Source organism: Nycticebus coucang, chromosome 10 (assembly GCF_027406575.1).
Source record: "Nycticebus coucang isolate mNycCou1 chromosome 10, mNycCou1.pri, whole genome shotgun sequence".
Classification (NCBI taxonomy): domain Eukaryota; kingdom Metazoa; phylum Chordata; class Mammalia; order Primates; family Lorisidae; genus Nycticebus; species Nycticebus coucang.
In genome coordinates, this window is record NC_069789.1 from 105,735,105 (window position 1) to 105,745,368 (window position 10,264).

The 10,264-nt window shown below is 51.1% G+C and overlaps 1 protein-coding gene across 2 annotated transcripts; it reads left to right on the forward strand.

The window, feature by feature from the left end:
* Positions 1-385: 385 nt before the first annotated feature.
* On the forward strand, positions 386-9,232 carry PMVK (phosphomevalonate kinase). Of its 2 annotated transcripts, XM_053606897.1 has the most exons (5): positions 386-977; positions 3,235-3,298; positions 5,893-6,045; positions 7,643-7,772; positions 8,719-9,232. In XM_053606897.1, the coding sequence occupies exons 1-5, from the start codon at positions 883-885 to the stop codon at positions 8,853-8,855; spliced, it is 579 nt and encodes a 192-aa protein (XP_053462872.1). In that variant the 5' UTR covers positions 386-882; the 3' UTR covers positions 8,856-9,232. The 2 variants fall into 2 exon arrangements, with proteins under 2 accessions (XP_053462872.1, XP_053462873.1); XM_053606898.1 differs by lacking the exon at positions 386-977 and having other exon boundaries at positions 3,246-3,298; positions 6,012-6,045.
* Positions 9,233-10,264: the final 1,032 nt, after the last annotated feature.

A 10,264-nucleotide genomic window follows, 5' to 3' on the forward strand; every position in this document is an offset into this window, starting at 1 on the left:
CTGCTAAACAGCAATGACAACTACAACAACAACACAATAGCCGGGCGTTGTGGCGAGCGCCTGTAGTCCCAGCTACTCGGGAAGTTGAGGCAAGAAAATAACCTAAGCCCAAGAGTTGGAGGTTGCTGTGAGCTGTGACGCCATAGCACTCTGCCCAGGGCGACATAGTGAGACTCTGTCTCAAAAAACAAACAACAACAACAACAACAACAAAAAAAAACCCAACAAAAAACAAACAAACAAAAAAAACCAAAACGAAAGAAAATAGCACGTGTTAGGCCAAGCACCACCCTCGTCGTGATGTCACCAAACACGCCCCTGGTGTCATTGCCTCCTCACATTGCCAGAAAGACCCATTTTCCCTGTGAGGCATTAAAGATTTGCCTGAGTCCATGCATTGTAACGCACAAATAAAAAGGCAGTCTTGGAAACTTACTCAACATTATCAGCGACACATTATTTTTTCCACGATGTCGTAGGTTGTGTTGATGGGGACCGTGAGGTTCGCCTCGGGAAGTTTCAGGACATCGTCCCCCCCACGGGAAAGTAGTCACGTCCAATCCACTCAAGTACTCGGCTAAGAAGGCGGGACTGTGAGGTGAGTGGGCGGGGCAGGACTGTTCCAAGCGAGTGTGGCGGGGGAGCTCCGCTAGGGACACCTCCTTTCCGTCCACATTTTTCTCTCTTTCTCCTCTTATTTCTTTAAACATGAGCTAAGATGTGCACGTGTGGCTGTTGGGCCTGTGCAGCTGCGGAGCAGGGCGGGCAGAATGGCTCGTCGTCACTCCCTGTAGTGGCGGCGTCCGTTCCGCGCGGAGTGGCGCGGTTTTGGGTGCAGGGAGAAGCGTTGCTGGCTGGAACTGGAGCGGGAGCAGGCGACCGATGGCCCCGCAGGGAGGCGCCCCGCGGCTGGTGCTGCTGTTCAGCGGGAAAAGGAAATCCGGGAAGGACTTTGTGACCCAGGAGCTTCAGAGCAGGTGTCCGTGGGGCGGGGGTGGAGGGGGCTCGCACCACGCGACGCAGAGCGCGTGCGCATGTGACAGGTGCGCTTCGGGGTCCCAGCGGCAGGGCCGGGAGAGCGCGGGTCTGGGGGCGATGGAGGATAGACAGCGTGACCTAAAGCACGTCCACCTCCAAGAACCAGGCGACAACTCTCTGAAGTTTTTAGACTGCAGGTGTCTCTTTGGGGAGCGTTAGCAACTTTTTCTGCCGGCGCGCTTTCCATACGCGATAATGGATCCTTGCAGCAGATTCCAAAAGCAGCACCTGATAGTTGGAGTTTATTGTCTTTATTACTTGCTAGGCGCTGTTTGTATATATTATGTTGTGTAGTCCTCACGACTTCGTTAGGTACTGCCTGGCTTTAGTATCTACATTTCACAGATGAAGAAGCAGAAAAGTTAAAACAAAAATCTTGCCAGGGACTCAAAGTAAGTGGCAAATCCGGGATTCACATTCAGCTCTGGCTTCAAGGAGTGGTTTCTTTTTGCTTTACCTCACTGCCTCCCCAAATAACAGCAACACCTTTCACACCGTAGGACCGTGTTTTCTCTCAAAGCAAAACGTTCCTTGTGGGAGTATTTTTGCTAAGGAAGGGGAGGAAGTGGAACGGGACTCCTCTCTTCTACCACAAGTGTGCTGGGAGTACTAGGAGGCTGATTTAGTACCACAGGGTGTTAAAGGGTGGTGGTGGAGCTTAGGGCAGAGGTCACTGCCTGAATCTTTCAATGCAGAAGTCAAATAGTGGATTCAACTCCTGGCTCACTGTTAATTAATATATGATCTTCTACATGTTTCTTATCTACTCTGTGTCTCAGTTTTGTCATCTGTAAAATGAGTATAATAGGGTGGTAAGGATTAAATGAGATAATGCAATAGGGTTGTAAGGATTGAATGAGATAATGCATTGGAACAGTACTTGATACTAGTAAAGGTATAGGAGGTAAGTGGTTTTTTTTTTTTTTTTTTTTTTACCAGCTCTGGCTTCATTACTTCCAGTGTTCCTTTGGGAGTGTCAATCCTTCTTGCTCAACCTGAGTTTCCTCAGCTGAGATATGAAAATAACACTTATCTGCCAGTCGTGGTGGTGGCTCACACCTGTAATCCTAGCACTTTGGGAAGCTGAGGCAGGTGGATAGCCTGTGTGGTGTGCACAAGATGGAGACCAGCCTGAGCCAGAGAGAGACCTGTCTCTAAAAAAAATATCCAGGTGTTGTGGTGGGCGCTTGTAGTCCCAGCTACTCGTGAGACTGAGGCAAAAAGATCAATTGAGCCCAAGAGTTTGAGGTTTCTGTGAGCTATGACACCATGGCATTCTACCAAGGGAGACAAAATGAGACTCTGTCCCCCCACCCCCCCAAAAAAGAAAAAGAAAATAACTCTATTCGTACCATGTCATTAAGCGTACCTATAAGCATCTCTGGCCCAGGGCAGTATCTAATAAATTGTTGGTTGAATAAGTCAAACAACTGAGTGAATGAATTATTTATGTTGTGGGGACCAAGTCAGTTGAGACTGAGATACCCCTGGCTGTGAGAGAATTAGTTCAGGGTCTCAGCAGTAACCTAATCCAGCCAGAATATTGCTAGGCCTAGATGTTTACACTGGAATCACCTTTTTTTTTTTTTTTTATTGTTGGGGATTCATTGAGGGTACAGTAAGCCAGGTTACACTGATTGCAATTGTTAGGTAAAGTCCCTCTTGCAATCATTTCTTGCCCCCATAAAGTGTGACACACACCAAGGCCCCACCACCTCCCTCCGTCCCTCTTTCTGCTTTTCTTCTCCCCGATAACCTTAATTGTCATTAATTGTCCTCATATCAAAATTGAGTACATAGGATTCATGCTTCTCCATTCGGAACCACCTTTTTATAAGTTTTACCTGTTAGTTTCAAGCCTCTTTCATTTTTATTTTTATTTTTTTTTTGCCGGGGCTGGGTTTGAACCCACTACCTCCGGTATATGGGACCAGCACCCTACTCCTTGAGCCACAGGAGCTGTCCCTCAAGGCTCTTTTATAGTGATATGAGTTTAATAATACCTCTGCGTGGGAGACAGAACAGAAAGTGTTTTATCCCTGCTTTCCAATAAGGAAGTAAGATCAGGGTCATTGAGACCTCCCAAAGTTACATGATAATCGCTAGCGGAAATGGGACTTCACCCAAGCCTCTGGATTCCTCTTCTGGAGCCTGGAAGCTCTAGGTTAATTGGATTCTGATCTCCTTGTCCCACAGACTTGGAGCAGATGTCTGTGCTATCCTCCGGCTTTCTGGTCCACTCAAGGAGCAGTATGCTCAGGTAGGTGGTGTGGTGGCGCTGTGGCTTCTGGTGCATTGGGAGGGGCTGTGGTTGCTGTTTGAGTCACTGGCATGGTCCTTATAATCTCTGCTAGCTGAGTGGTGGCCAGCTCTTGGTTTTCTGTGAGTGGACCTTGTGGGGGCATTTTTAGCTTAAGCTTCTTTCTTTTTTTTTTTTTGAGACAGAACCTCAAGCTGTCACCCTGGGTAGAGTGTTGTGGCATCACAGCTCACAGCAACCACTGACTCCTGGGCTCAAGTGATTCTCTTGCCTCTGCCTCCCAAATAGCTGGGACTATGGGCGCTGGCCACAACGCCTGGCTATTTTTCGTTTGCATCTGTCATTGTTGTTTGGCGGGCTCGGGCTGGATTCGAACCCACCAGCTCAGGTGTATGTGGCTGGTGCCTTATCCGCTTGAGCCACAGGAGCCAAGCCCTTAAGCTTCTTTCTTAACAGCCTCATTTATTTTAGGCTGCTTCCCTAGAGCATGTCGAGAAGGTGTGTCTAAGGAAAGGCTGTAGACACTTAAGTGTCCACTCTGATGCCATAGGATTTAGTAAGGATGTCCTTTTATGCAAAGCTTCACCCCCACTCCACCCTCCACTGGCCTGACCCAACTCTTAGCATTATCCCCTTAGAAATTTAGTCACTGTGGCACCTGTAGCTCAGTGGGTAGGGTGCCGGCCACATACACCAAGGCTGGCGGGTTTGGACCCGACCCAAGCCAGCTAAAACGACAACCGCAACAAAAAAAATAGCTGGGCGTTGTGGCAGGCACCTGTAGTCCCAGCTACCTGGGAGGCTGAGGCAAGAGGATTGCTCAAGCCCAAGAGTTTGAGGTTGCTGTGAGCTGTGATGCCATGATACCAAGGGTGACAAAGTGAGACTCTGTCTCAAAAAAAAAAAGAAGATAGAATTTAAACAAAATAAATAAATAGGAACTCTCAGAATCTTACTTCAGAAATGGAACCTGGAAGGCAAGGTCACCTTCCCACAGAGAGGAGAGGCCGGTGGCTGCCTATATCTGTCCTTGGCCTCTAGGTGAACCCAAGAAGCCTCTGGAGTGACATAAAATGAATTTGTCCCTCATTCTGTGTGACAGCCCTGCCTTGGTGGGAAGCATTGGGTCTTCTCACCAGCTAACAGACCCACTCACAGGGTGGCCATCTGCAGGATTGTGGAGATGATGAGGTTCAGTGGTTTTCAACTTTTTTCAACCTGATCCCTTCCCAGGTGAAATTGGGTGCAGAAGTTCCTTGCATCCAGGAGCTTACTGGGGAGGAGGGTGGATGGCAAAGGAGGATGCACTCATCCTTCCCCAGTGGGGCCTGGGCACTTCTGAAGGCCTCCTAGGAACAGTTTCTAAACGAATGATCTACTTCCAAAGTTCCCACATTAGACCCTACTCTGATCGTACTGAGCCAGACTGGGGCTGGAGGAGGGAGAAAAGGCAGGAGGTTTTAAACCTGCGCAGGTTACTCTACTGGGCAAGACTGCCCTTGGTGTTTGGAAGTCCACCACGACTCCCCCCTCACCCCCCCCATTAGAAAGCAAAACCAAAATGAAATGTCAGTGCACGGATTCCTCGAGTCATAATGGTAAATGTGACTGACCCAGTGCTCCCTGATAGCAGGTGGTCACTAGCAGAGGCGGCTGCTGGCCACACCTGGGCATGCTGGGGGCCTGGGGAGCTGGGACCCCCATGCTTGTCAGCGTCTGTGGGGAAGGGGAGGGTAGTTGGAGCAGCCCCTCTTGCCTGAGGATCCTCTGTATGTGGGAGGCCTTGGAAGTACAAAGAGCCAAATGGAGTGATGTTATCTTAGGAAAGGTGCCTGGAATTTGGAGATGGGGAAGGGGTAAAGGGGCAAGGAGGGAGACATACACTCCTTGGGATTTGGGATGGGGGCACATAATGCCAGAAGTGGTAGTGGAGGATATGGAATCAGGGTTTTTTATTTCCCCAAATTTCCCACTTTTATTTATTTATTTTTTGAGACAGAGTCTTAGTTTGTCGCCCTCAGTAGAGTGCTGTGGTATTGTAGCTCACAGCAACCTCAAACCCTTGGGCTCAAGTGATCCTCTTAACTCAGCTTCCCAAATAGCTGGGACTACAGGCACCTGCCACAATGCCTAGCTATTTTTTAGAGACAAGGTCCCACTCTTGCTCAGGCTAGTCTTGAAGAACTCGTGAGCTGAAGTGATCAGCTGCCTCAGCCTCCCAGAGTGTTAGGATTATAGGCATGAAGCACCTTGCCTGGCCTTTATATTTCCCACTTTAGTTAAAGGCTAATTCTGTGCCCAGGGGATGCGAACTAATTTCAGGATTAGTTTAAGCTAGAAATAATTGAGAAGGTAAAATTGTAAAAGGGAAAATGACATCACACATTTCAGAGACACATTGAAACAATTTCTAGATTATCCCAAGACCTTTCTTCCATCTGCCAGTGCTGGGGACTTCTTGGTTGTTAGGGCCCTTTCCCTGGCAGACCTTTATCCTGGCCCAAATCTTGCGTCTGTCCTGGTGGAGGCCTGTGTTTTAGGAGAGACTGCCAAGTTGAGAGGCTGGTGACAAAGGCATCCTGTGCTTTGGGCAGGAACATGGCTTGAACTTCCAGAGACTCCTGGATGCCAGCGCCTACAAGGAAGCCTATCGCAGGGACATGATCCGCTGGGGAGAGGAGAGGCGCCAGGCTGACCCTGGCTACTTCTGCAGGAGAATCGTGGAGGGTGTCTCCCAGCCTGTCTGGGTGAGTGGCCCCTGCAGCATGGAGGAACCTGCTTCTCCAGCCCTGCACCCTCACCTCAGTTTCTATTGCTGTGCCTGCCTGACCCAAGATCCCCCCACCTTGCCTGGGCATTCTCAGCCAAGTCATGTCACTCTTCTGTTTAGAGCACTTTGGTGAAAAGACTCACCGTCCTTCACATGAGCTTCTGGGCCTTATATGATCCAGCACCTGCTACCCTCCTTATTCCTTGCAGCTGCCCTTGCCTTCTTTCTGGTCCTCAAATAATCAAGGTCTTTCCAGAATCAGGGCCTTTGCATGAACCCTTATACCGGCCTGCACTGCCCTTTCTTTCCTTCTTTCCCTGGTTAGCTGCAACTCAGTTTATACCACAGCTCCGTGGGGAGGCCCTACCTGATAGCAGAGTCTCCTTGGTGCCTCCTGCAGCCCCCGGCCCTTCTCCTTCCTCTTTCATTCTGGCAGAGAATATTGAGTCTCTGTGTGTGCCAGGCATGTTCTGGGTGCTGGGGATATGTTGGTGCGAGATGGGATGATATCTCTGTCTGCAGGGAGCTTACAGTATAGATGGGGGTGGGGAGACGTAAGCACAAAATAAAATATGGACTATATCAGGCAGAGATAAATATTAAGAGACAAAGTAAAGAACACTTAGGCTATGAGGAGGGCTGGAGAAGGGTGTCAGGGAAGGCCTCACTGATGATGATGACATTTGAGCAGGACCTGAAGAAAATAAAGGTAGTGAACCTTAATAAGGGACCAGATATTTGGGAAGCAGCATTCCAGAAAAGAGAGCAGGGAGCTCCAATGCCTGGAGTGGGAAGTGTGCTGGCATGTCTGAGGACAAACCAGCGCTGGGGGTGAGGTCAGGTTATACAGGGTCTTTGTGAGTAAAGCAGGGGTCTTTGGAGGGTTTTGAGCAGGGGAGAGATGTGATCTACTTTTAAGGTTTAAAAGGCTGGCCCTGGCTGGTGGGGAGGTGGGTGGGCAGCTCCTGCAACTCCTGCAATGCAGGTGACTGTAGTGGGGATGCATAGTGGCGGTGCAGAGTGGAGTTGGGGTGCAGTGGAGCGAAGGGATTGATTTTGCACAGATATTGAAGATAGAGCCAATAGGATTTGGTTATGGATTGACTATAGGGTGTGAGAGACCCTACCAGGGATTTTGTTCTGACAAGTTGGACAGATAGAATTGTCATTTTCTGAGACAGGGAATGGGGGGGAAGAACAGGATTGGAGAGAAAAACGAGGTGAGTTTCCGCCACCTTGAAGTTGGGGCACTTGTTGATCTTTGTGGTGACCATGCAGTTACTTGCAAAGCTCCCCTGGTTGAGTGACTGTCTCCAGGAGGGCAGGCACAGGTCTATTGTGTTCTAGTACAGCAGGAGCTTGCAATAATGCTTCTTCATACTCGGGTAGATAAACATGGCTGCAGTGCCACCTGTCACAAAGTCTGCATGTGGTGGCATGTGTTGGGTGGAGGATGAGTCTGAGGACAAAGAGCAGCTCCCCCTGTCTGTACTGCTCTGGATGCTATGGTCCCTGCTTTCCCTCATCTCCAGAAACTGATCTTGTGGGTCACCTGTCTGTGTTTCTTTCTATAGCTGGTGAGCGACACACGGAGGTTGTCGGACATCCAGTGGTTTCGGGAAGCCTATGGGGCTGTGACACAGACGGTCCGTGTGGTAGCTTTGGAACAGAGCCGACAGCAGAGGGGCTGGGTGTTCACGCCAGGTGAGCTGCATGTGACTTGTCTCCTCAAGCTTGGAACACAGGCCACCCTGTGCTCCAGGTCTCCTGCTCTGTCCCCTGCAGGCCTGGGGGAGTGAGCGAGTGATTATAAAGTGGAGTCTGAGGCCTCCATATTAGGTAGTGGGGTGGTGGAGGGTGTCCTTGGGGGTCAATGTCCCACTATGACCTTGACTGGTTCCCTTACCTGGGCTGTCTTCTTAAGTCCAGTGGGCATCTTTGCAGGTCTGACTTTGATCCGTGTCCATGGTCCTTTGCCTTTGCTTTCTAGGCTGGTGCAGGGGCTGGTGGTGGGCAGAGGGCAAGCCTTCTAGAGCTTACTCCTGTTTGATCAACACAGTAGTGAGGCAGCAGAGGGAGCTCCAGTGGGAGCTGTAGTGGTGCTAATCCAGGGTCTGCCCTGTGGCAGTTTGGAGGTATGGCTTGGGCCTTCTTCCTGCCCCAGGTCATTATGACCCGGGGAAGTTCAGATGCCATGGAACTGGTGTACACACCTTGTCATTGGCACACACCCACCAGGCAGATGCTGCTGTTACCACACCTTGGTTAGATGAAGCACTGGCCTAGAAAGGTGAAGTCTCCTTCCCAGGGTCATAGGGTGAGAGAGGAACAGGCCCCTCAACCCTGTGCCTTCCAGGGGACTGAGTCAGGGAAAATGGACACAACCAGCCTAATTCAAGGTGAAAATGCCCCTTTTGGTCAGGTCATCTGTGGTCTTGAGTGACCAGACACCCCCCCGGAGGCAGTGGCAAATGAAGGGCTCAGTCAACAGGGGCCACCTGGGGGCCAGGTAGCTGTGGGCTGCTCAGCCTGCCATCACATGTGTCAGGGGTGGAGAGCAGAGGAGAGGTGGGGAGGGCCTGCTCCACGTGGGGGAGTCTGATGTCTGCTGGGAGGGTTGGAAGCTGACCTTACCACACCTCCTCCACAGGGGTAGATGATGCGGAGTCAGAATGTGGCCTGGACAACTTTGGGGGCTTTGACTGGGTCATTGAGAACCATGGAGACGCACAGTGCCTAGAGGAGCAGCTGGACGTCCTGACAGAGTTTATCCGCTGCAGACTGTAGGTGCCGGCTGCCAGGATGGTTGGGCTGAGGCTGGGCCCACACTTCCGGGGTGGGCCCTGATCCTGGCCGGGTTGGGGAGCAGACGGAGGGCCTGTGCCTAGATTCTGGGGGCCGGTGGATGTCAAGCGGATTAGGAAATTTGAGGACCTTGTTTTCTCTGGGGGGAGGACAGCACTGCCTCTTCAGAGAGAGACTTAAAGGGGGAAGGAGGGTAGGATGGCTGTGCTTGGAGCAGAAACGCCATTGCCTCTGTGGACGTCAGGCCTTGCAGCCAGGTGGCCTCCCTTTCCCTCCAGGATGTGCTCAACCTCTGCTTCTGTACAGGAGCACGGGCTCCTCAGTGTGGCTAATAAACCTCCCTGGAGTATGTGTTCAGAGCTGGATCTCTCATTTCTCCGACACCCGCTGGGCCTGTGTGGGGCTCATGGGCTGGGGTCGTGGTGGCTGTGGGTCCAGCTCTGCGGCTCCCTCTCCTTGCACCCCCCGCTGAAACGTATCCCCAGAGTCGGCCTGTGCCTCACAGGTAACAGGCTTCTGTGTCAGCAGTGGGACTGTCAGGGAGATTCTTTCCTGCTGGGATGGCCCCAAGAAAGCTTGGTGATCCGTAGAAAGTGCCACCTGCAAGTGCCCTTCTGTTCAGCCCTTTACAATTTCCATATTTCTTCTAGATTCTTAACAGAAATGGCAAAGAATATTTTCATTTCATTTGTATTTAGCAGATGCTATGAAGTGGGAGGTGAAGCACCTTGTCCAGACTAGAGCGTTAGTGAGGGTTGGCAGTGGGGCATGGGCCACTGGACTCTGGCCACATCCTGACAGGCTGTGGTACAGGGTCCCCCAGCTCCTTGCTGTCCTCAGGCCAACAAGCCTAAGCACTCCAGCTCCCTGGCCCTGGCTCCATTCTCTTCCCACAAATTGTGTCAGTTCTCATGGGTAAGCGACAGCCAAGAAATCAGAGTTCTTGTGTGACCCCCCCACTGACCTCTGCAGGTTCCTGCCCACATCTCCTCATCCTCTTCTGCCATCACCCTTCCTGGGTGCCAGGCACTGGGGACATAAGGATGAACAGGTCACAGTCCTTTTCCTTAAAGAGCTCTCAGTCTGACGAGAAACAGGTGTTCCCCAAGGTGCCTTGGAGCCTGAAGTCAGTTGAGAAGGAGGCCGGGACTTCACCATACCCCAGGCTTTCTTCACCCCTTACCCCTGGGACATTGCCCTGCTGCTTGAAAATCCTTCTCTTGAGCCCAGAGCAGATGCTTGTGGGCAGTCCTTGTCATAGAAATATTAAAAAATCACTGGGGCCACATCTGGTGAATGTGGGAGGCAAAGTGGGTCACAAACTTGGGAAGTAAAGCCACCCAGTGCACAGTGGGAGGACATGGGATGGGGTAAGGGGTGCTGCCAGCAGC